The sequence below is a fragment of the Mustela nigripes genome, chromosome X, assembly GCF_022355385.1.
Source record: "Mustela nigripes isolate SB6536 chromosome X, MUSNIG.SB6536, whole genome shotgun sequence".
Lineage (NCBI taxonomy): Eukaryota > Metazoa > Chordata > Mammalia > Carnivora > Mustelidae > Mustela > Mustela nigripes.
The window spans coordinates 15,769,157-15,795,679 of NC_081575.1; the positions used below are offsets into that span (position 1 = coordinate 15,769,157).

The 26,523-nt window shown below is 44.8% G+C and overlaps 1 protein-coding gene across 5 annotated transcripts in view; it reads right to left on the reverse strand.

Annotated features, from left to right (window-relative positions):
• LOC132006795 (integrator complex subunit 6-like) overlaps positions 1 to 25,788 on the reverse strand; it is a 53,452-nt gene extending 27,664 nt beyond the window's left edge. For all 5 annotated transcript variants that reach the window (XM_059384818.1, XM_059384816.1, XM_059384817.1 and 2 more), the window contains exons 1-6: positions 25,317 to 25,788; positions 25,098 to 25,175; positions 3,512 to 3,661; positions 2,597 to 2,686; positions 2,172 to 2,355; positions 1,772 to 1,900 (exon numbers count right to left, since the gene is read on the reverse strand). In XM_059384818.1, coding sequence (XP_059240801.1) covers positions 1,772 to 1,900; positions 2,172 to 2,355; positions 2,597 to 2,686; positions 3,512 to 3,661; positions 25,098 to 25,175; positions 25,317 to 25,427 — 742 coding nt within the window. In that variant the 5' untranslated portion in view covers positions 25,428 to 25,788. The remainder of the gene's footprint in view (positions 1 to 1,771; positions 1,901 to 2,171; positions 2,356 to 2,596; positions 2,687 to 3,511; positions 3,662 to 25,097; positions 25,176 to 25,316) is intronic.
• Positions 25,789 to 26,523: the final 735 nt, after the last annotated feature.

Here is a 26,523-nt window from a genome sequence, read left to right on the forward strand (position 1 = left end):
GGATCTGACAAAAATAGGTCATAAATTCCATTTAGATTTTCTTTCTATTCCCAATTAGATTATTTTTTTTAAAAAAAGTATACCTTATTAAACAGACCCAATGACCACAAAGGCAAAATTAAAACAATCCAGATTCACTCAAAGATAGAAGGAATGCTGACAGTACAACCCATCTATAAAGTTTGGGGAAGGGAACATAGAGCAAAGGCATCAAGGGACTAATTCATGACAGTTTCCCATTGCACCATTAAAAGTCCATGGAAACTGGGCATTGTATAATGCTGAACAATGTATCCTGAATGTATTTTAATTATTTAAACTAGCATATTTCATTTGTCCCCCCAAAAGAAGACAAGGCAGAATTATATAAACTTTAATGCAATGATTCAATGGTCTATATTTGTAAAAGAAACGTTTTAATTATTTGAGTTATATTTCTTAAATTACAGGTCATTTGATTTACTTATTTAAGCATTACTTTAAACAAGTAATTACTTTACACCAGAAGATTTACTAGGGTCCCCGATCTCTAGGAAATACATGTAAAAGTTTCAGGGGACCAAGAGACAACCCCTGAAGTTGAGCTCACAATTCTGGGGATGTGCCTTTTTCTGAGAGAGTTCTTAGCTTTCGTGAGAATCTCTAAGGCTAAGATCTCTGGAAAGAAAATCTGAGCTATTTACAGGACACCAAATCCAACCGGCTTTCCGTAGGGCACTTCCCAGTTCACCTTAAGGTAACGAACACAAAAGTATGGACGGAGCCATCAATCATTAGCAAGAGAACAAACATGTCCTTCCTCAATTAATTACATGAATCTCAAATAGGCTGTGAGGCTTCAGTCTTCTGTGATGGGTGTTTTTAAAGTGGAGTTCGAGAAACCCTAGAATTAAATACCAATTTGTATTTTGTGTGGCTTATGTCCATTATTCTAGGGAGAGAGGTCTCGGTTTCCAACAGCTTCTTAAAGGGTTCTGGGAACTAAACATGAAAACGGTCAGGAACCACAGGATCCATGGCTTCAGACAGAAACGTGTGTCTTTCTGAGCAGCCACCACTGACTGTGGCCACGCAGTGACAATGTATGCATCAGGTCAGACAAGCACCATGGTAATGAGGTGTGTGAGCGCACAGGCACGAGGAGAAGCAGCAGCCTTGCACAGGGCTCCCAGAAAGCCTTGCAGTGAGGGATCACATGAGGGAGAAGACCCTCCCCTTATACAAAAGTACTTCTGTGCTCACCTCTTTTGAGATGTTGAACTTTCTGTAAAATGTCACTCGAAAAGTTTCGGCCATTAAAAAGTGGCCGGGAAACTCCCAGTGTAGGATCTTACAGGATATTAGCAGTTTCTGGACAAACTTTCACAGTCTCTTGCTGACATGCAGTGACAAACACAGATTTCGTAAAGGTGACTTGACACATTTGGGGCTCACATGACCAACACTAGGTTACTGGTTGAGTGGCATTCCAAAGTGATTCTCCACATATCTCGTGAATCAAGAGATGAATAACACAGTACATCCCCAGACTGGGACCAGGGGATATGAAAAAGGTAGGGAATGGAAGGAATTATTCTAAGAAGATCTGACACTGAATTAAAGTTGTTAGAATCTGACCACCCAGCTAGTGAGTGAATAGCAGTTGTTTGGATGAATATTTGCAACCCCATGAATGTGTGCAGATAGTAAAGACCACGTCTATTATGAGTTTAATGTCCTCTCTGTCTCAGATCATTCTCCAGGGTAAAAAAAAAAAAATTATGTACTGTACCTTCTCCGACAGGAACTGGATCTGGTCCCGTTTTTTCAAAGTTAATAACTACGCCGCTCTGAATTTTCTGAACTAGAGATTCTAAACACTGATTCAACATCCTTTGTGTTCTCACACAGTAGGAGCGACCTATACCAGAAGGAAGAACAAACAGTGTAAGTTGAATCCAATAAAATATGATTTAACAATATAAGTATATGAAATCCCACAATAGATCTTGGACTGAATCTTAGACTGATCATAACTACATTGGAAGCAGACCTCACACTCATGACAAGCAGAAGGAGCAGCGCTAAAAGATCCTGAAGGAAAGCAAGACAAGACAGAATATGGTGCTTAAGAGAAACCATACCCTGCCGTTCTGGATTCTTCCTTTAGAAATATGAGATATTGCCAATACCTCCTGTGACTTCACACATCTGTGTGATGGCGGACTCATCAGTTGGTACACTCCCTACTTGCTCTGGTTCCATGGAAGCCAATCCAGGCAAACGCAACACCAGGGCAAATAACCTTTGATCCCAACGAAAAGGTTCTTTGGTTAGTTCACTTCCGGGCAGAGGAGAATTCAAAGGGAGATGAAGCTGATAAGGGAAAAGTTGAGAAGTTTCATCATAAGAACCCATGCAACAGAAGAAAGAGTTAAAAGGGTCACTTTTCTTTCATGGACTCAGTAATCTTTCAGGGCTCACGAAGATGGAAGGTTTGATCAAACTTATTCTTTAACTGGCAACGCGGGCCTGCCACAGAAATAGCGGCATGTTCTTTGCCATTTAAACGAAACTCAAAAAAAAAAAAAAAAAAAAAAAAAGAAAGAAATCTCACCTCTTCTTGAACACCAGCAGTACTTGTTAACTTGTTTCCATCTGTGATGGTAATTAAAATAGATGGTTCTAAAAAAAATGGATTTCTCCCCTAAAATACATTTAAAAAGTATTAGAACCATATAAAGTAATAAAATTGTATTTAAACTTTTTTTTTTTTTTTAACATTTGCCTTGCCAGGGATGTCTCAAGTGTGTGATAAAATTTGCCTGGATAAGTAAGAAGGAAAAAATTAGGGACTGAAGTGGGTGGGACTCCAAATAAGGATCCCTGCTGAGGTAACATTCCTAATAAACTGAGGAATTCACATCATTCAGGAGCTCCCCAAACTATAACATCCAAATACTCCTTTCCAAGTAATCATAAAAGAAAGATAAAGAGATTATAAGGGCAGCAGCCTTCACACCCGTGAATCCATTCGCCTGAGTCAAAATTCTGGCACGGATTGGGGGACCATAGTGACTTATTATGCTCTGGGATGAGGACAGTGACTCTGGGTTATCGTGCACAGAGTTTTCTAGAGTAAGGACAGCAGGAGCACCAGATGCTATCTTGCCTTTCTCTTATTCTAGGGCTTTTCCATTGAATTGGGAAGAGATGAGGGGCTTCAGGACACTGAAAATTTCGCTTTAATGGCCTCATTCCAATATTTCTCAGCAATTTGTTCATCCCATTCTCAGATATCTGATGATATGATGGGGAGGCAATTTTCACAACATATGTTATGATCAAGCCACATAGAAGGACCCCCCCAACCCCGAAAGAGGGATCTTTTTTAAAGCAGATATTTAAAAGATACGGACTTCCTTTTGGCAGTTGTGAAAAGTAGCAGAAAACTCCATAACCACGCCCAATTTTAACTCTTGCCCCAAGTCACCAAAATAAATTAGCTATACTCACTCAAAGTTTTTTTTACCTGTCCATAATTGTCTATTCCAGATATTAATCTATTGAGATTTAACAAATCAAATGAGGATCTTAGAGCCTGACCAAGAGTAGTCAGTCCAGAAGCCTGAAGATTTTTTAGTTCACTCATGAATGTTGCGTGATTTTCCTTCCAACCAGCCTGAAACCAAACATTTACAAAGAAATTCCCGATTATACAATGAACAATATATAAACTGCAAGTATCAAACCTCTAACAAATTAATAGTTCCTTGATCTAATTCTATCCTATGTCTTGACTGACCAAGTGGAACTAAAGCAAGCAATCAGTTTCAGAAAGATCTGTCAGCATTAATGACCAACAGCAAAGATGCAAACGTGCATTCGTCCGATCTTCTGTTCGGGTCCAATTGAACCTACCCAAACACCTCAGTATTTATAATACTTTGACAAGGATGATGAGCATGTCCTTGACAGAGACAACTCGCTCTTTGAGTGTCTGATCTCCTTGAACTTTTCTAACCAAGACTTCCTCTCAAACAATATTTTCACTTTAAATAAGAGCCAAGGGGCAATTCTAAGAATAGAGCCACAACTCTTTGGACACAACCCTTCTGGCATCTTCAAACATTCAGAAAGCCCCAAATCTAGAAAAATGGGGAGAAAGAAATTTTACGTGTCTTGGCAAAGAAGCAGCAACCCCTGATACCCAGCCAAGAACCAAAGACCCAAGGTCAGCAGCCAACATGCTGTGACTGAATGGCTGGTAGAAGAGAAGGGAATGATCACGGTGACTGGTCGGTCACGGCCATAAAAGCAAAGCAGCACCAAATGCTAAGAAGAAAAGCCAAATGAAGACTTGGCAGCTAAGACCAGGTCAGAGAGGAGGAGGCCAGCCAGGGAGAGAGCAAATAGCACAGCTCGGCCACTTGGTGGGAGGAATGGCTCCTTGAGTCTTAGTAACCCCGCAGGCATCAGTGTGAGATGCTGAAGGCTGAAGTCATGCCAATTGCGCCAGAACAGCTGGAAGTGGAAGCAAAAGCAAATAATAAGCGATAAAGTAAAGCATTTAAATGTCATGTTTAGCTGGAGGCATCCTGTCCATGAGCCACACAACTACAGCAAACGCTAGATCTTCTTCGCTAGTTTCCCCAGTCTCCAGAAGCAGTCTCGGTCAGGATGAGTGGGAGACAGCAAGGGGGCAGGGTCTGCATGACCCGCAGCGAAACCGTTGGCTCTGAGGACCTAAATTGTATTTTCTGCAAATGAAGAGGGTTAGGCAAGCAGGGACACTGTGGGAGGCTGCGCAAAACACAACCAGAGGGAGGACTCATTCCCATTCCGATCTGTGAGAATGGTGCCCCTTGTGTCCAAACAGTCCAGAACCTGGTTATGATCCAGTCCAGTCCAATAGTCTGGGAGTCTGTGAAATTAAAGATGAGCTTAGCTGTTTTTTTTTTTTAAAGACTCCTAACAAATCCTCTAGAGCAAAGGATCTAGAGGTAAAACTTTTCTACGTGTCCTTTGGCCACACTGTAGCTATGACTTCCAGCGCCCAGGGAATAGAGCCCAAGAATAATTCCTTATGGCCCCAAGAAAATCTTACCGGCTTAGACAAACTCAACTTGACTTAAAAGAAGGCCTGTGGTGCAAACTGCCCTCACCAAATACCTACGAATAACAGCAGGTTACAAATCACACTGAATTCAAAAATAAGCTTTCTTCTTCATGGCGGAAGAGAAAGGTTCTGCAGTCAGGAGGGACAACCCCAATTCTGTCCTTCAGTCAGCACATTTGCACAGGCCCCATACGTGCTGAGGATATGCAAAGGGCTCAGCTCTTGAGGGGCTTCTGCACAGAGGAATGAGAAATGCAGTTCTGGAGGCTGAAGGGACAAGTGGCCAGAAAGGCGGGGAGGGTTTCTCACCCAACATGGGGCATCTGCAGAAGAGCATGGGGCGTCTCACCCTGACGGTGGGAATGGAGGGGCACACCAAGGAGAACTGACATCCATAAAAGGCTTGGGCTTCATGGGGAACTGCAAGTACTTTGATTACCATTGTTCTGGGTACACGACAGGAGGCAAGGCTGATAAGCAGGGCCCTGACTGTTCGGTGCTTTGTACATTGTGCTGGGTAGTTTGGATTTTATCTGTTGGCTCTGGGAATGACTTGAGGTTTTTAATTAGGGGAGTGGCACGATCAGATCTGGATTTTAGTAAGATCGTTTCGCTGGGGAACTGAAGAATAAATTGGGGAGTGGAGGGGAGACTGAAGCTCAAAGCAGGGAAACTGGTTTGGAAACTGCTGCAATAATTTATGGGAAGAGTGATGAAAGCCTGAACAAGAGCGGGGGGGCGGGGAGAGGAGGCTGCCAAGGAATGAAGTATTTCAGAGGAGGAGTCCTAAGGTCTTAGGAGCTAATCAGAAGGGCGGGGTGAGGGAGAAAGGTTGTCCATTGGGTTGAGCTTTGTGGCCTGGGCAAACCTGAGAATGGTCCGCCACTCACCCAGTCACTTTATAAAGCTGACTTCTTTTCTGGAGTTAATTTCACTGAGCAATCTTCCTTCCACACCGTAAACCCGGCATGACATCTACAGCGAGCCTTGAACTTCTGGGAGCCACAAAGCAGTTCAAGGCATGACCAGAAAAATTAATAGACACTTGATTTGGGAAAGGGCTGGGATAAGACATGGGTACCACTTAAGCAAGCACACTATAACTCATCTAAATGTAAAATAATGTATCCTGATTGTTCATCGTCTTACGAATCAATCTGTCGGAATAACTGCCCTTTGAGTTTCCCTTCATACTATGGATTGAAAGCATTTTACTAATTGTTTCTGCACCTGAATCACTGGCATTGTTTTTAGGTCAATTCCAAATCTTTGCAGTGAATAATACACAATTTCTTTGCAGTACAAGAAATCTGGATGCTCCTCCCATCTTGGAACCACAACGTGTGGGGGCCACATATAGTCTCCAAAGCAATAACCATCTTGGGAGCAGTCTAGCTCCTTCAAGAGAAAAACCAAATGTCCCCAAACGCATTCCTCACAATGCTGAAGGGGAAAAAGCCAACGAGTTAATCTCAATATTTACAGAACTTTATTCATGTGACAAATCTCTTCCCAAAAGGTAATTATAAAGAGCTAGTGGCAGAAAGTAGATGTTTATATTCCTCATTCTCATTCTCATTTTATTCTTCATTGTTTGGAGTTGACTTTTTGTAATAATTGAATTCAGGACAGCCCATTTACCTTCTTTTTTTTTTAAGATTTTATTTCGGCGTCATCTCTACATCCAATGTAGAATCGAACTCAAAACCCTGAGATCAAGAGTCGCACACTCCCCTGACTGAGCCAGCCAGGCACCCCACACTGCCATTTACCTTCTTAATACAGTCTTTCAACTTACTCCAAAGGTATCCTACTCTCATGTCCATAAAGCCTTGACTCATGATGATGAGTTCCATACACTCTTATGGAGCTTTGCAGCTTGCCAAGCACTTTCCCATTTCCCATTTGTGTAGGGCAACCCTACAAATTAGGCATGGTATTACCATCACTCTTTTGTTTTCCTAAACCAGGAAGAAGACGTAAGTAGGTCTTGTTGGGGGGGTAGTGGCAGGGAGTCACACTCTGGAGTTACACTTATTTGAATATTCACAGTTAAATAAAATGCATTACTAAAAGTTTCACCTGTTTCTTTCTACTTCTTAAGATGGCTACTAGAAAACGTTACATTTTGTGTATGGCTGGCATTATATGTCTGTTGGCTAGAGAAAGATGTTCTAGAAGGACCTGGAAGTCAGGCAAGAGAGCAGAGATGCAACAGACGCATTACAGACTGCAAGGCAGGGGGAGACGGGATCAAAGCAGGGGGGTCTCAGGCAGGTCGGTCTGGCAATGACATAGAGGAAAGATTGGGGAAGGAGAAACTGTGGTCAGGAAAAAGAAACTATGGGGCTTGAATTAGTAATCTAGGCCTGAGGGCATCAGGGCCCTAATTAGGATGGGAATGAAGAGGTTAACTACGAAACATTTCAAACCAACAAGATAGGACCTGGTGACAGACAGACCATGCATGGGCCTCAGGAGAGAGAGCAGCAGAAGGTGATGACAAAACTTCAAGTCCAGGGCACGGAAGGAACAGAGGTTGGGACAAAGAGATAAGCTGGGATGAATGAAATCCTAAAGAGTTTAGGGTCTTCACAGGTCAAGTTGTAAAAGTCTCCCAGAAGTCAAATGATGATGGTGATGACGACGATGGTGGTGCTGAATGATAACGACAGGTAAATGTGTGTCTGGGCCAACATGTCAGGACCTCACTTAGGCTAAGGACCTCACTCGGGCTAAGCACAGTACCCTCCCGGTCCAGGCGCTGCCACCACCCCTGCTCTTATTTCTATTTTACAGATAAACACGCTGAGGCTCGGAGAGGATAAGCAACTCATCCAGATCCAACAACTAGTAAATGACACGGCTAGGATTTGAACTCAAGTAGCCTAAGGTTAGAGACCACCCGTTTAAACCGCCATACTAGAGAATCTTCTCGCATTCCACACATTCCACACATTCACCTCGTAGACAAGCCTTGCTATAGCAGCTTAAAAGTTCACACATTTAATGGAACTTTCAGAGTTCATTTCACTGAAGCCTCCTTTCCCTGTGTCTAAATGTAGACCAGTCAGGTGTGCGGAGCAGTGACCTAGGACTTAGAAGACCCTGGTCTATCCTAGCTGTAACGAACTAGCGAAGCAACTGGTCCAGAGGAAGTCAGTGACCCCTTACTGGGGCTGTTGCCTCATCCAAGCAGTGAAAGGGCTGAAAAACCAATTCTAAGGTCCCTTTGAGTTTTCATATCTTCTAATTCCATACCGTTATATAAATCTCACAGAAAGGAAACACCTCACATCTTAATAAATATTTTAATTCAGGTCTGGTTGAAATTTGTATAGTCAACTGAAAACGTCTTTGAATATCAACAGAGAAAGAATGGGCCTTTTGGTCTATCAGTGCCTTGGGTTCTAGCCCAGCTCTACTGACTAGCTACTAGCTATTTCTTTCCCCTCCTCAGATCACCACAGAAAGGAGAGAATATCCTCTCCCTTCCCCAGAAGGGCCAAGCCTAAAAGAAATACTCTCCGCTCTCCTCTGCCGCCTCCCTTCCATCTTCTTATCTGACCGCTGGGTTTGGCAACAGGAAACTGGCATGCTCCCTACAGGCCTGTTGCTGAAACTCCTTCTAATTTTCTGGTATGTTCCGACATATGTTGCTTAAGGGGTAAGCTCTGCCCCTACAACAGACCTATAGGGGAGGTCTAGCAAAGTGTGAACACTTTGGGGAAACTTTTGGGAACACACGCCTAGGCTATGTCCTCCAGTCCAGCCTTTGTCAGGAAAATGGCCACTATTTAGAGCTCTGGCTGGCTCCTGTGTCTTACCTCGTCATTGGTTTCAATGGAGGAGGGAAAGGAGGGGGTGTCATTTAGCTGCTCCCCGACATGTCCCCATCCGAACACTAGTCCCTCCTGAACTTCATCTCATTTTGGCCAGACCATTCTCTGATTCATTGATTTTTATTTATTTTTACTTTTTTTTTTTTTTTAAACAAGAGAACCCTTCCCTCCCTCGAAATCATGCCAGGAAGTATAAACAAGTCACAAAGATAAAAGCAGATCAACTGTCCTTGAAGGGGATGTGGGAGTGGCACTAGAGCCCTTCGGGAAAAGTCCTGCACCATCTTTAAAGGGCACTCGTAAGCCTTTTCCAAAATATAAATGACCTTGTTAGACTTAGCCTCACGTGCAAACTTAATGAACAGGTTGTTATTCTCCCTCTCAAAGGTAACTGAAAAACATACTTAGGACAGCTGCAGCTAACCTTCCACAAGACAAGAGCCCCCCTAAAAACTATGTAAATGGAATACTTATCAATCAAGAAATAGGGGCGCCTGGGTGGCTCAGTGGGTTAAGCCGCTGCCTTTGGCTCAGGCCATGATTTCAGGGTCCTGGGATCGAGCCCCGCATCCGGCTCTCTGCTCAGCGGGGAGCCTGCTTCCCTCTCTCTCTCTGCCTGCCTCTCTGCCTACTTGTGATCTCTGTCTTTCTCTCTCTATCTATCAAATAAATTTAAAAAAAGAAAGAAATGAGTAATTCCAATTCTCTAGGGTGAGAGCTATGGAAAGGGAATAGTGGGGAATCGTCTCAAAGAGCAGAACTATAGCTTGTCACAAGCCGAGCTCTCTCACTGGAAGGGCATGATGGCTGTGTCCCTCTGCCTTCCTGCCGAGCCACTGCACCGACCCATTTTGGACACACACACCTGAAAGCCTACTTGGACATTCCCCTGAAAAGTAATAGTTCTGCTCTGCCCAAGTCTATGTAGCTTGTTAGTAAGCCTTTCGTGATGAATAAAAAGGAGACAATACGCATCACTTCCCTCTCCTTGACAAGACTTTTTTTTTTTAATCTTTTATTAAAGGAAATGAAATCAGCGTGGTAATATTTGCCCTTCATAATCCCATACAGAGGGCCATCCTGGACTTTGGGCTCTTCTTCGAGGTGGTTACAAAGCAGATGATTAATGGATTTGAGTATTTCCCCAGATGTCGCAAGTTAAAGCCAAAGGGTTTAAATTTAGCAGGGCCACCATTTCTCCCGTTGAAAGATAAACTGTTTTCCCTTTTTCCATCTGCTCTCCTCCGCAAGTTGCGTTCTTTAACCAACTTACTCTCTTCTCCCATCTGACGTTCTATCAACTTTGTCATCGCATACCGTTCTCGCGTTGGTAAACGGACAGCGAGACGGAATGACATGGAGAGTAGGAAGCCCTGCTTTTCCAATCAACTCTGTTTCTTGAGGAGACAGATGACTTTTCCCTTGGTCTTTGCCCTTAGCCTTATATGGAATATCTACACGAGTTAAAACTTTTAAACTTTTGCAGTTTTCTTCTCACAACGAAAACAGACTCTAATTCTGAGAGAGAGAAGACAAGGTCTTCTTGCCCTCCTATGTAAACAGACCCCTGTGATAGCCGAACCACCTTAAAACATTCAAACTTCTTTTTAAATTGTATTTACAGGCCACACACTTAGAAACGAGCTTGTTAAAATGCTGAACTACATACACACTAGGAAGACACCGCACCATTAAAAGAGTGAAATTGTCTTGCCTCTTGCATGTCCTTTAAAACTTTCTCCTGGTATTATTTTTTCTAACCCTGACATCTTTTCCCCCTTAAAACTCACGATTTAGACTGACTTCACTTTCGGGGGACTGAAGGTACTGATAGACTTTCAGGTCCAAAAGAGGTGGTCTATCATTCTGCATTACTAATATAGCCTTTTCTTATAAAATTACTGGTTTTAAGAATATTCAGTTCTCTTGGATTCCTAATTGTCAAAGTCTCTTCCCCAGAGGCATGTAATGTCCAGAACTTGCTAAAAGGCTCAAAGTGTGTTTATTTGACTAAATCAGTTCTCTCCCTGAGAACTCTGAATGCTACCATTCTATGTTTCGGTCCACCAATTAATTTCCATCCACGTGCTTCAGGAAATACTACCAGTCATGACCACACAAAAATTCTGGCTTATTTGAGTCCTCTACTTGTTAAAAAAAAAAAAAAAAGTTCTTACGAAATTGCCCCCCTGGTACACTGCAGAAAGGTATTTGACAGTCTGTAGCCTACAGGACTGTTTTTCCAGCAGACGGCTAAGGCCCTAATGAGTGTCTATTTTGTTAAAAGATTGTATGTATTTATTTGAGAGAGACAGAGACAGAGAGAGCACGAGCACGGGGAGGGGCAGGAGAGGGAGAATCCTCAAGCAGTCTCCCCACTAGGCACAGAGCCTGATGTGGGGCCTAATCCTGAGCCAAAGTCAGACATTTAACCCACTTTAACCCACTGAGCCACCCAGGTGCCACCATGAACACCTATTTTTAAGTAAACTGGGCAAAGATATAATTCACAGTTTGAGTCTACTGACACAAAATTCATGATTTTGTGTCACCTATCTCTTTAGAAGTATGAGGTTGGTTTGTTTTTTTTTTAGCAGGTAGGATTTTAGTAGGATTTTTTAGTGGATAGGATTGTTATCCTAAAGACTAGTCTAAAATATCTGCAAAATGCATTTATGAGTTTTCAATTCTTACCCCAGAGAATCAGGATGAAATTATGAAGTAGCACACCCCTCACCTGAAAGCATATGATCAAAAGAAATTTGATCTTTGCCAGAGGATGCAAACACATAAAAACCAAACTTTAGTAACTTTTCTCTGAGAGTCAACTACCCTGTTACAAAAGGAAAAAAAAATACTTGGAGTAGCAAAGAATTTGCCAAACTCGGTCAGATATAGTGTTAAATGCTACCTCTCTCACTTACAGACCATTTCAACTGTAGCTATTGACCTATTATCAGAAAAAAAAAAGTCCACTGTGCAGATCACGTGTTCAAATGTTTAGATTTTGTGTTTCGATAGGAGACACGTTTATGAACACATACACAAAATACAGATTAACAAAGGTGGCCTTGGAAAAACACAAGGACCGAGTGAGCCTAAGCCACCCACGCACTACAGAATGAATTGAACAGAGGAGACTGTAGAATGGCCACTCATGACTTAAAAAGATCACATAACATCTCTTTCCTCCAGACTAATTTTTTAAAAAGAATTTATTTATTTGAGAGAGAGAGAGAGAGAGAAGACAGCACACAAGTAGGGGTAGGGTGGGGGGAGCAGAGGGAGACAGAGTAGCAGACTCCCTACTGAGCACAGAGCCCCCATACTGAGATCATGACCTGAGCCAAAACCAAGAGTCACCAAGGCACCCCTAGACTTTTTTAAAAATTATTTTGTCAAAAAATTTTATGAGCAGTTTTTGTTTTGTTTTGTTTTGTTTTTACACTATATAAGTTACCTATATTCATTGTTGAAAATCCCAACAGAAAGGAGCTTTCATGGCTCAGTCAGTTAAGTGTCTGCCTTCAGCTCAGGTCATGATTCCAGGGTCCTGGGATGGAGCCCCGTATCAGGCTCTCTGCTCAGCGGAAAGCCTGCTTCTCCCTCTCCCTCTGCCGCCACCTGCCCCGAGCCACCCTGGCTCACGCCGTGTGTGCGTGCGCCCGTACTCTCTATCTCTCTCAAATAAATAAATAAAAATCTAAAAAAGAAAAAAAGAAACACAAGGTCAGTTCCATACTCTTCAGATATAACCATTGCTGAGAATCACTGATCTGTTAGCAGCAAACAGAAATGACACCAAGATGGAGTGATATTTACCACTAAAATGGAGTGACATTCCCTGATGTAAGGAGTCAGTGTGTAAGAAAGCACATTAGGCATGGACAGGAACCATTTTTTCTTAAAATTTAAAGCAATTTTGAAATCACCCTGAATTCCATGCCTCAATTATTCCCCTGCATGCCTTTCAGTTATACAGTCTGACCTGTACTTTTTCCGGAAAGAACAGTGGAAATAATCTAGTCTAATCCCTTTATTTTACAGATAAGAAAATTGACTCTACAAAAGGGAAGTGACTTGCCCAGGGTCATGAATCTATCTAATCAGTGGCAGACTGTGGCTACGTCCTAAACTGACATCCCTAGCCTCAGGTAGGTGACGGGGCGTGGCGGGGGGGGGGGGGACACCACCAGACAGGATGTACCATGACCACTTTTTAGAAACTGATTTTTGTAAAAAGGACCTAGACTTAACCAGACTTCTAACACACAGCTCAGAAGCATCACTGTGAGGTAGAGATCCCAACGTTGACACAGATGGGTGAACTTTTAAGAAAAATAAAGACCTTTGCCCCGCCCACTCTCAGCTTTCACCTGCAAGAAATAAACCAGGACAGACCCTCACTTTCCAATGCCATGGATGTTTGAAAGCCTAGATATTCTCCCCCACAATCCTGCTGTCTACTGTCTAGTTCTGCGGGCTCCCTGGGACACAGACAAACGCTAAGAGAGACAGGGCTTCTGAGGACACAGCCATGCCTCCAGGCAACTGCAGGCCAATTTAAATCACATCTTGGTCTAGTTAGGCTAATCAACCTCCAAAGGTCATACTCTACCTCCCCCCCCTTCCTTTTGCAAATTGTCATCTTTATAATAAAGCACCTTCTGTCACATCCACCCCCTCATGTCACAGCCTTATTGGAATGCTGCCAGTTCACTTTCTCTCCGCCCCCCAATGACGTCCCCCGCCCCCCCCTCTCTGGGCTCTTTTTTTCCCCCCCCCCCCCCGCCTTTGGTTAATTGATGCTCTAAGGGCTGGCATCAGGAATGGGGAGACCCAACTCAGGGGTAGAAGAGACAGGTGTGGCTGAAGCACAGGGCTCCTGTGGGGAAATGATGCGGAATAAGTTTTATACTCACGGCATGAAGCAGATCCCAGTGGGCCTAGGATGGCATCCATAGACGTGGGGAGTCTTTGAAAGCTTGGGCGGGGAAAGGGATCAATATGATGAAACGAGCTGTTTTTAGAAAGTCAGCAGTCAGTGGGGGAAGAGTAGGAATTTGGGAGGCACTGGGGAGACCACAGTGGTCAAAGCTCAAAAGGTCAAGCAAGACCCAGCTTCAAGTGATGGCAGCAGAAATTGAGTTGAAGGAACATATGTAAGACATTTCAAAGGGATGATGGACAGGTCTTAGAAGAAATGGAAGGACAAGGTCAAAGCTGAATAGTGCCTGGCTTTCAACCCTGGGTGACCGAAGGCTGGGAAATGTGGAAGAGGGGATAGATTTGGGGCTATAGGGTCTTCCTGATGTGCTTACTATGAGCTGATGGCAGGACAGACAGCCAAGTGGAGATGCCCTGTAGTCAGCTACAGGTGCCTGGGTAAGAAGCTGAAGATGGAGAGGCATCTGTGTGGGAAGAATATTGGAAGCCATAAAGGAGGTCAGATGCGTTGACCAAGGGAGCAGATTTGGAAGACAGAGAAAGAATACAGAAGAGACAGCTTCTGGAAGGAAGGAGTATTAACAGTTCCAAACGTAGTCAAGGGCCAAGAGAATAAACATGAGTAAATTGGCCCAAGTAGCTATATAGTGAATCCTAAGACCTTGAAAAATCATATTTACTTTCCTCGCTAGTACTGTTCCTCACTTGTACCAACATAAATGGTTTCAGTCTTTTGTTCATTAGCATTTAAGTCCAGAGCTTGGTTCTTGGTACTAAGTTTACTGAACTATTCAACCTACAGGGCAGGACATAGATAATGAGAGAACAAATGCCATTAATGACAGGTATTTTCAGGCAAACACTGTTTAAGAAATGGCACTCCATTTTTCCTCCCAATGTCGGACACATCAGCACGAAAATCTTCATACACCTTTTCTCTGGTTAAGACCCCAGCGACTGAGTGGGGTGGGGGCAGGGGGCATCTCCATTCCTTCTCTGAAATCCACCTCTCCCAACCTAACTAAGCAAGAAGAAATAAAAGCTACCTGGGTATGGCAGGGGTTGGGGGTCGGGGAGACTGGGCGATGGGAAGGGAATGAAAAAGGTACCATTCGGTAAGGCCCACGCTGATGCATAAAACAGGGCAAAGGTGGTTCTGGAAGCCAATAGCTGGGCGAAGACAAGCCCATTGCTTTTTCAGGCCTACAGGTCTTCCTAGAGGGTGGACTCAGCCCGGAGGACAGGCCCTCGACTCCACCCCCAACAAAGAGCCACTATCTCCATGATCTCCACCAGCTCCACACACCGTCCTAGGTAAAGGCAGAACCCAGGGAACATCAAAACCCAAACCATTTCACAAATGAGAGCACCACAATATTCACCTAGAAACAGTCAGGAAAAAAAATAAATAAATAAAACTAGTAACTCTGGCAGTAATAATTTTCATTCATTGAATGCTCGCTCAACTATAAATAAGAGCATGATAATTCTGTCTAAAAAACATGGCTCCAGCACGTACATCATAATGAGAAAATACCAGTGGGAAGTTATTAAAAGGAAAGCTCTCCCATGACTGGAGGAAAAGCAAAGTGGCTCATTTACTGAAGACTTGAATACAGACAGACCCGGGTTACTATTCAGCTGCATTATAAGCAAGCTCTGGCCCCGGGTTTCTCTGAGTTAGGCTGGTTGGGAAGAGAAATGGAGTTATGTGCTCTACAGTCATTGGCACATTGCCCTGTACATAGGCTAATTTACTCAAGAAATGTCAGCTGCCATTATTAGAAAGCGACTGTATTACTGTCCACGACTATAAGAGAGTAGTTATAAAGGCCAATCATATCTGTAAAAAGCACTTTCTTCCAGACTCAGATTTGAACATTGCTATTTCTTCCATAAAGGGGAGTCTTTACAGTGGCAAAAAATAATAATAACCCACATCAGGAGGACCGAGGTTAGAGAGAGGAATAATCATGGGAGTTCTCCTATCATGTGGACCTGGACGTCCCCCAACCTTTTAATGCTTCTGATGACACCCCATGATATAAGACGAGGGCTTTGCTAGGAAACACGGAGAATGCCTTCAGTAAGAGCAGGGATACAAATCCCCTTTGTTTCTTGGGTTTTATACTATGCCAAGCTGGAGAATTTATCCTTTATCCTACTTTTCTTGATGAATGCTGTTCCTAAGGATTCTTGGGCCAAGAAGCTCTATAAATCGAATCAGGGCTATGTCACATATTTCTAATACACTAAAAGCATGCAACATGTAGGGCCACTGGCAAGCACATATTACAAACAGAATTCTGCATTCCTGTGCTTACATTAGGCGTTCACACATATATTCTATTGTACTGAGCCCAGGAAAGCACTTCTAACCCAACCAGTTGGATCACCAACTGTATCCAAAAGTGTAAGCTACCGAACTGGCTTTCAATTCAAACAAGAATGGGATGCTTTCATATTTTGCTCCAAGGCCAAGGGTTATCAACCCATCGACTCTGAACTGTATGATAACCTTTCATGCACAAATGAGTCCATTATGGTGTTAATTTTAAACAGAACTTCAAGAGAAAAGAGCCTCCTTAGCAAATAGTTTCTAGGACATGAACGTCATAAATATCTTAAGAAAGAAGATACACTAACACTGCTAACAGAAATATAGTCAAGCCACATATGTCCTTTTATATTTTTAAGTAGCCACATTTAAAAAAAAAACAGAAATAGGTGAAAGTGATAGTATATTTTACTTAACCCAATATACGAAGAGTATGACTGCTTAAACTTATAATCGACCCAAAAATTGTTAATGAGATATTTTATATATCTTTGTACTGAGTCTTCAAAACCAAGTATTTAATTTACACTTACAGCACATGTTGATTCAGACTAGCCACCGTTCAAGGGCTCGACTGCCACACGTGCCCAGAGGGTACTGTACTGAATGTGTAAATATGGCCGATCTAAAATGTTAATGGGCACCTGGAGGGCTCAGTTGGTTAAACGTCCGACTCCTCATTTCAGCTCAAGTCAGGATCTCAGGGTCATGAGATCGAGCCCCGGTTGGGCATGGAGACTGCTCAGGTTCTCTCTCTCCCTCTCCCTCTCCCTCTCCTCTCCCTCCCTCTCTCTCTCTCTAAAATGTGTGTGTGTGTGTGTGTGTGTGTGTGTGTGTGTGTGTGTGTGTGTAATAAATGAATTAAAAAGACTAAAAAATAATAAAACATGAATGGTATGTTTGAAAAGCTATGCCTACCCTCACTGCCACCTCAGTCCTTAACCCTCCTTACTGGAGCCCTGAGAGTGTCCCCACCACTCCCCTAGTCCACTAGCCACCAGGAGTTGTGAGGAAGAGGGGAAGGATGTGTTTTTAACAAAACCGCCCTGGAAACCCAAATCCATTTCCCCATAGAAACAATAACGAACACAATAGCTCCCTGATTAAGCAACATTAAGGGTTAAAAAGGCTTTCCTGAGAAGGAAGATCTGGGAACCTAATCACCCTTTAGAACATTGTATCCTGGAGAGAGTGTGTTCTGACCTTCCAGAACACACACAAAGGGACTGCCTGGATCTCTCATTTATGCTCTCTGCAAAAGGGAACGGGAGGCCATGTTTACAAAGAGGTTTTCACTGAAGGACTTAAATCAGCGGGGTCCTGTCTTCAGACCGGTCATACAGAGGGTCCCCCATAGGGAGGGTCCTTGAATCCTGCCCTTCTCTGGGAAGCAGCCATGTCTGCGCACTCTGGGAAGCGAAGAGCTCTGCCCCAGAAATGGTTCTAATTCTCTTCCTGAAGCACCAGCAGGCTGAGGAGGACAGGATTTGCCCTTTCCCTCCATGTGCCCTGCCCTTCTGCCGTCCCTCCCACCCCAACCCCAACCTCAAGGCCGAGAGCTCTCAAGTGGTCAGCACTAATGCAAAACGAGGCAATTTCTCCCACAGCTCCTGGGTTCCCTCCCCCCAGGGGATTATTTGGAATAATCACCACATAAGCACACACAGACAAACCCGGCACCATTGCTCTTCAACTGTCTTCTGTTTCTTCATCCCAGGAAAAATGCACACACTCTGGCTTGGAGGATTCAGAGCCCCTTCGGGATCCAGTCACAGCTCGTTACAATCCTGACTGGAGAAACTGATTCTCGCCATAGCTTGCCGACCCGCGCCCCCTCACCTCCAAGCTGTTGGCTAAGAGGCCCCTGTTCTTGACCCACCCCATCCCTCATTCACATTCTCCAGTCACCTTTTTTCCAAGGACCATCCTCATGACTCTTGATGACTTAGGACCGTGACTTTTCCCCTTCTGCCACCCCTCCCCCCGGCCAGATCTTTCAGGGCTAGATCACAGGCCCCTAGACAGTGCTAGCAATCCACTGTCTGACTTCTCTTTTGGAAGCACCATTTTGATCCTATGACCCCAGTGGTGACAAAAGTCAGACCGCCGTTACCTGCAGGGGAGGAAGGGATTGCAGGAAGCTGCAAGAAGCTTCTTCGGGGAGTGATGGAAACATTCTGTAGCTGAGCCTGGGGCGGTGGTTACACGAAAGGAGAAAGGTTTAAAACTGTATCTGGTCGTTAAGATTGATGTATCTCAGGATATAAGTTATACTCCAACCAACAAAAGAAACGAGAATGCACATACATCGGTCTTGTCAAAGACACAATTCTCCCAAATTATAAACCTGAACCTAAGTGAAAACACTAGCTGTAATCAACAATAAACACGTCAAACCATTAATAGAGATCACTCTCTTTAGGAAGAGTAGCAGAAACCAGAGTGGGGACTGGGGAGCTGTCTCACTTATGTACTACTTGAAGTCTCTTTCTCCCATTTCTTGAGTACCTGCCAAAATCTAGGCACTCCCTGCGGAGCTCGGGGCACAGAGAGAAAGAAGTTCAAATATGGGGTCTTAAGGAGCTCACATTAGCGAAGCCAGCATGAGCACTGAGAATCACCATATGACATGCTGATTGCCACAGTGGAGGTCTGCACAGTGTTGGGGGACCAGAGTGGAAGCTGTTACGCCCTTTGGAGTAGACGTGGGGCAGAGGGGCAGGGTGACTCTGGAGAATACAGAATGAAGACCCAGAATGTACAGAATGTCAGGCCAAGTTTGTCCCAGGCAGAGGGAACAACAAGAGGCAGAGTGAGTCTGGAGAAGACAGCCAGCCTACTTTGTCACTTTGGCTGGAGCCTGAGGTCCAGGAGAAGGCACAGCTAGGAATTCAAGCCAGATCATGAAGGCCTTGGAGAAGTCCAGATTCTACTCCGAAATGTACTGGGGAGCCACTGAAGGATTTTAGTAGGGGGATGACTTTATTTTATTTTTATTTTGAGAATGACCAATTTAGTGGCAAGGAGGGGGAGAAATCGGTAGGGAGCAAGACCAGAAGTAGGGAGACCAGCTGAGTGGCTCCCCACCCAGTGGGGAGTCGGTTCGTCCCTTTCCCTCTGCCCCCTACCCCGCTCGTGTGCGTACACTCTCTCTGAGAAATACATAAAATCTTTTTAAAAAGAGAAATTCTTTCCAGTAAACTACATTTAATTGATAGGTTGGACAAAAGTCTGTAAGCATTTACTTCACATGTATGTATATATAACTGATACATAATTATATTAGTTTCAGGTATACAACGTATTGATTTCATATTTGTATATACTACAAAATGATCATCACAATAATTCTGGTTAACACCCATCACCATACACAGTTACAAAATTTTCTTTTTTCTTATGGTAAGAACTTTCAAGATTTACTCTCTAAACAACTTTCAAATGTGCAATACAGTATTATTAACTATAATCACCATGCCATATATTACATCGCCATGACTTATTTATTTTATAACCAGAAGTCCGTACCTTTTGACCCCTTCACCCATTTTGCCCACCTCCCAACTCCCACCTCTGACAACCACTGATCTGTTTTCTGTATCTATGAGCTTGGTGTTTGTTTGTTTGTTTGTTTGTTTTGGCTTCCACATATAAGTGAGATCACAGGGTATTTGTCTTTCTCTGCCTGACTTATTTCACTGAACATAATCCATGTCTTGCAAATGTCACGATTTCCTTCTTTTGTATAGCTGAATAATACATGTATCACCATCTCTTTATCCTTCATCCATGGATGGACACTTAGGCTACTTCCATTTCTTCAGTTATTATAAAAAATGCTGCAATAAACCTAGGGGACTGGGAGTGCAGGTGTCTTTTGAGTCATTGTTTTTATTGTCTACAGATAAATACCCAGAAGCAGATCATAGGGTATTTCTATTTTTAATTTCTTGAAGAACCTCCATACTGTTTTCCAGAGCGGCTGCACCAGTCTGCATTCCCACCCACAGCGCACAAGGTTCCCTTTTCTCCACATCCCTGCCAACTCTTGTTATCTTTTGTCTTTTTGATAACAGTCATTAACACATGGGAGGTGATATCTCACTGTGGTTTTGATTTGCATTTCCCTGATGCTGAAGGATATTGAGCATCTTTTCGTGTACCTGTTGGCCATCTGGATGTCTTCTTTGGAGAAACATCAATTCAGATCCTCTGCCCATTTTTTAAGGATTTTATTTATTAATGGACAGAGGAAGAGTACAAGAGAGCACAAGCAGGAAGAGCAGCAGAGGGAAGAGGGAGAAGCAGGCCACCATTGAGCCAGAAGCCTGATACTATGGAACCCTGGGATGATGACTTAAGCCAAAGGCAGACGCTTAACTGACTGAGCCACCCACGTGCCCCTCCTCTGCCCATTTTTAACTCAGATGATTGCTTTTTTGCTATTGAGTTGGATGAGTTCTTTATAGATGTCGGACACTAATGCCTTATCTCAATATATGATTTGCAAATATTTTCTCCCCATTCAGAAGGTTGCCTTTTCACTTTGTGAAAAGCTCCTCTCCCCTTATTTCAAAATGCCCACCACCACATGCTTGCAATGGCCAATGAAAGCTGAAAAGGAAGCAAGGTCCGGGGAGACACAGTTGATCATAGAAGTTGGTGCACCCCCTTCGTGGCATTTTGAGATTCGAGTGCACCTTCTTGTCTCAGGTTGCTCTCACAGGCCCTGTTGCTACCAGTTCACCCAAAAGTACTTCCTTAGCTTCCAACTACAGTGAAAGGCTCCCCTCTAAGTCACTCTTTTGTCCAAATAAGGCCCATCACATATAGTGGGTGGGGGAGGGGGCAGGCATAGGAAAAAGGGATGTTAAAATACCAACACATGTTTGGAACACAGATCATTTAAAAAGCATTAATTTTACTTCCTAAGTCTGTAAGCCAAACTGCTGCCTTTGCTGACACATGTGGACTCGGGCATGCAGATACCAGGGAACAAAACTAGCTACAGGATGTGAAAAAGCAACACTCAAGGGGAAATTTCACTTTTTCAAGTGCTCTGTATTTTCAGATTACAGACTTGGGATAGTTCTTTGAAACATGTCTTCCTACTTATAAAAAAAACAAAACAAACAAACAACTTCTGCCCACTATTTATACATGTGTTTCAGCTATTTCTAGAAAAGTGACTCAGTCTGATGTTCAAAAAGCATTTCCTTCAACAAAAAAGAAATCATTTTAAGAAAGTAGTTTCAAACATCAAACTATTCTGAATATGTATTATATCCCCTAGTCTCATGGCTCAACTTTCTTCACTGAATAAAAGGAAATTATGATTCATAGCAAAACAAAACATACAAGACAGCAGAACCTCAGCCAAAACTATTAAGAACCAGTAAGCAAAACAAGCCCCACTTTTTAAAAACCATGTATTAGTCTTATATGATTACACTAGAAACGTCAAATATTAAACGGGGATTTTCATCCTAGCTGTGTACACTAAAGATACCATTTTATAAAAGTAGTGTTAACACTCGTGACACTGTGTATTAAACTTGTCGACAAAGCAGTGCTTGAAACAGATGTAGCACAAAATGCTTACATTCCATATGCTTTTTATGCAGTCCCCCAATCAAACCTCATTCCGTCCCTGCCAGCCAACTGCAAGTAACAGGTATGACTAATTTTTAAAAAAGAGCACACAGCCATTCTAGGGGATGTGCAGTAAGAAGCTACTGAGTCCCAGGTGAAACACTATATTCATGTACTCAACAGTATACATGGGGGGAAAATGCGAGCCACTGTAACTTTTCACAAGATTTACTGTGAGAGCCTGTAAGTGGATATACTGGGAATAGTTCCACGCCTATTAGGAAAAAAAAAACCTCCCAACCAAATGCACAACTCCTGCCTGTTACACCACCAAAAGAACTGAATCTTATGGTAGAAAAAAAAATTCTCTCTGCAGTGTTTGGAGCTGTATATAACCAACACCTGAGAAATAAGCGGTTATTTTGAGAAGAGATAATCAATGATCCTCCAACTGTAAAGCGACTGGGAAATATCAGTACACAGTGTTCTGCAGAAAAATCAGCTACCGATAAAACCCTATAATGGAACATCCCTTGGCTGACGGTGGCCCAGGCTCTTAATGAAGAGTGAGGCTGTGAGTAGGAACTCAGATGCCCGCTGACAATCAAAGAACCTTTTGGTAATCTGTGTGACAGAAAACAGACCTTTCTGGCTCCCAGCTATTAGCTAATGAAAGACTCAACTAAATTTTAAGAAAAATTCACCAGATGTTCTAAAATTTCAGGCCTTCCCAAATGCCTAGATCCTAAAAGCCAAAGAACAAATAGTTACCACATGCTGAGGGGTGGGGGGAAGACAGGAGGGAGTGGCTAAGGAGACTCAGAAAAAGAAAATGCTACCAAAGATGCCTTTCTTTAGTGATTCAGGTACACACAGCAACGTGACAGAAACATCTGTGAGATCATTAACCATGAGCCATTTTCTAGCACATGGAGTTATCATGTGAGATGAAAATGAAAAACCTGAGCGAACCTTGGAAAAGCATCAAGCCTAAATAAGAAGGCAACTAATGATGGGTAATTAAAAGCATTACACAAAGTGCCTTCCCATACCTGACCTACGGGAGAAAACAGGATCAAAGTTAACTTGGAAGGACTTTTTTTTTTCCTTAAGGGGAAAAAATGTGATCTATAAAATGGCAGGATAAAATGAGCTAACAGATGAAACTTCCACTAAAAACAAGATCCAACTTTTCCCCTCTGTTCCCAGAACTATCTGGAGCCTCCAAAATACCATGGATAAGTTACGCAGCCGCTAAAAATTTTAAGTATGAAGACTATGTGGCAAGCCGAAATAATTCATGGGACAAAATAGGTGGGGAAAGAAAGAACAGAAAGTAATATGTATACGGTGGTTAAGATGCATGATGGTTGTTAAGGGGGAAGGGGTGAGACTTTCCTTTTCCTTTTCAAAGATTCTGTAAATATTGTCATGAAATGTTTCTAGAGCAAAAACGTTCAATAAGTTATCCTTTCAAGGAAAAAAAAAAGCCACACTGCTTTGTGGCTTATACTTTTTACTACTTCAAATTAAGGAGAATTTCCAATGGCCACACTACAGATGGTGGGTTCTTATCTGCATTAGTACTCAAAGGGTGTAGACTTTCAGACTTAGGACGGACAAACATCTGCTTTTCTCTATGGAAGAAAAATGGTCACACCCTTTTGGGAAACTGACATTTTTTAAAAGCTTATGGCATTTTGAAAGTGACTGTCTACTCGCTGCAGTTTTTAATATAGGTAAATGGAAAACTGAAAACAAAGCTTCCAAACCAGAAGAGTTTGGAGGGAACCCACTAATCGAACTGTTAACCCAAACTACGAGTTAACAAGATTAAAGCCTCCCTTTAGTTTTATTTCTGAAGGCACACTCTCTGGCCAACTACTCGGTTTGGTAGGTTCCGTTCTTTTAAACACTTCCCTCGCCTGAAAACGGTTTACAACACTTAAGACTGCTGCTCTCCAGCACTACTAAGATAATTCTGAGAAAGGAGGCGTCTAGCAAAAGACGTCAAGGATTATGGTAATAATACATTTTTGAAATTTCAACATGCAAGCAGGAGTCTTATGCAGGTTGATTTCAAAGTCTGCGTTCTAGTTTATCGGGCCACTGCAGGCAAGGCAGTTCTTTATCTGCTCTCTATTCGGAACATAAATTAACCACCCCACGGAGGTTAAATCCTCCCTACTTTTCGCCTGTAGGTCAGAATGCCGTGGATCAGATCATCGAATTTGGCTACTGCAGCCTCGCGCAGTCGAGTCCTCTCCACCCCTTCCCTCTTTTCTTTGCCCGGGACAAACCCCTCCGTGGCTAACAGCAACCTAATTTAGGCTGTGAATAGGTAGGCCAGGTCCCTAAAAAGCTCGGGCCCCCTGTGAGTTCCGATCAGCACGTCTCCGCCCTGGCCCGTCCGGGCTCCGGAGGAGTCCGCAAAGAAACACTAACAGTAGCAGAGGTGCCTACAGGCGGGCGGGAGCCGACCGATCCCGGGGGGCGGGGGGGGGGGGGCGATTGAAAAGATAAGTTTCTCCGGGTCTGGGGCTGGGGAGGCTCGCTCCGCGGGCAGATCGGCCATCGGGCGGGGTGGGGTAGAGTCCACAGGCATGCACAGGCTCCGTCTCCTATCCGAGGGCCGGTGGCTGCCTCTGCCACGCTCTCAGCAGGAAGGGGAGGGCAGCAGGAGGAAGAGCGGGAGGCGCGGTGCGGGAGGAGAGGGGAGGGGAGGAGGGGAGGAGGAGGAGGAGGCAGGGCCAGAGGAGGAGCCGGCGCCGGGAGAGCCCGCGCGCCTGGCCCGCAGCACCTCTGGGCGGAGTCGCTCGGCCCGCCCGGCCCGACCGCCGCCGCCACCGCCGCCGCCGCCGCCGCGCCCGGTGCGCCCCGAGGGGGCGGGCCCACCCCGCGGCCTCCCTCCGGGTCTCGAGCCCTCCTTCCCCTCCCCTCCCTCCCCTCCCTCCCTTCCATCTCAGCAGCGCCCTCAGTCTCCCTCTCTGGCTCATACAAAAGCAAAATGTCCGCCATGTTCCGAGGCCGCTGCAGTCGGCGCCGCCACCGGCTCGGCGGCCCCCCCCCCCCCCCCCGTTTGCCCCGCGCCCGCCCCCCCCCCGCCCCCCCCCCCCGGCCCCGGGCGCCGCAGCTGCTCCGCCAGCCCTCCGCGCGCCCCCGCCCGGCCCGCGCGCCCCGCCGGGCACCGCAGCACCGCCTCGGGCGGGGGCAGGGGGCGGCAGCCCCGGGCGCCTGGCTCCCACTTCCCGCCCGCCCACGCCCTCGATGGCCCCTTTACCTTGATGCAGTACGGAGGTTCGTCGTAGGTGACCAGCATGTACCTGTCTCCGCGGCTGGCCGGGTCCCGGGCGCGCAGCTGCGTGACGAGGGATGACGGAGGGGGCCGCGAAGGGAAGGAGGGAGGAGGGGGCGATACGAACGTTACAGAAGCACCTAGCTCCACCACCACCCCCATCCCTCAGGAGCTCTCCCCAGCTCTCCCCTCCCCTCCCTTTACCTTCAAGAATAACTCCACAGCGCCTTTGGCAATGTCCAAATAGGAGGTGCCCAAGTCAGTGCGCTGGTTCATAGAGGCGGACGTGTCTATGAGGAACAGCAGGATGGGCATCTTCCCCCGCACCCCTGGCTCCGCTGCCCACTCTCCTGACCCTCTTGCCCTCACTGCCGCGGACTACCACCCGAACCCTCAACTCTAGCAGAGCCAGGGTGCAGGGAGCAAGAGGAAAAGGGGGAGACGGGACGGGACGGATGGAACTGCTCCTGGCCTCCTCTTTCTGCAGCCCCACCTCCTCTCCCTCCAAGGGAACTTCAAAGTGTGAGCGTGTGTAGCCCTCGGGGCCCTCCCCCTTCCCCTCCCCTGCCACCACTACTGCCGCCGCCGCCGCAGGGACTACTGCCCAAGCATCCGTCCACGCTCACTCAAGCGCTCGCCCCAGACTGAGAGCTGTCTCTGTTCACCCACACACAACTTCTGTCCGCTCACCTACCATGGGCACCATGTGACCAGAACCCACGCCATTGGCTGCCAATTATGTGGTATTTGCATATTCATTAGATGACAGGGCAAGGGGAGGGACTTGGGCGAACCCTGGGAGTTGAAGTTTGAACCCAGGCAGGGGGTAAAGGGGGAAATGTTAAGGACCCTCCTTTAAAGGACTTGAAAGCTGTCTTGATACTTGGGTGGTTTGAAGGGATTTTCGTTGGCTCTTCAGAGATGACGATTCGAAAGGGAGAGTGAATTTGAGCAACAGTTGCTCAACACTACAGAAGCAGATGCTTGGACAGGCTGCCCAGAAGACGCTCTAACTGCAATCGATCAATCCTGCCAGTGGCTAAGACCAAAACATTTCAGAAGCACAAACTTCTTTCCTGGCAAGTCCTACTCGCATTCCTTCCAATGCCTCCCCACTCTTGATCCGTATTTGTAAGGCGGTTGCTGGCCTTGCGTTCCACGTATATCCACTCAGAAAGAAAACTAAAGCTTAAACACAGTTACCTAAACCGGCCTTTTGAATGCGCAAGCTTCTTCGGTTTCACGGAGTTTTTTTAAGTATTGCCCTGCCAGTGATAATTCCACCCATGCTTACGTCTGCACAGCCTTTACACATGGGAGGTTTGCCAACCTACATTGTGATTCAGTTCACGTTTATTGAGCACCTATGAAGTGCCAGGTACCTACATTAGCTTTATTTAATCTTTGAAAC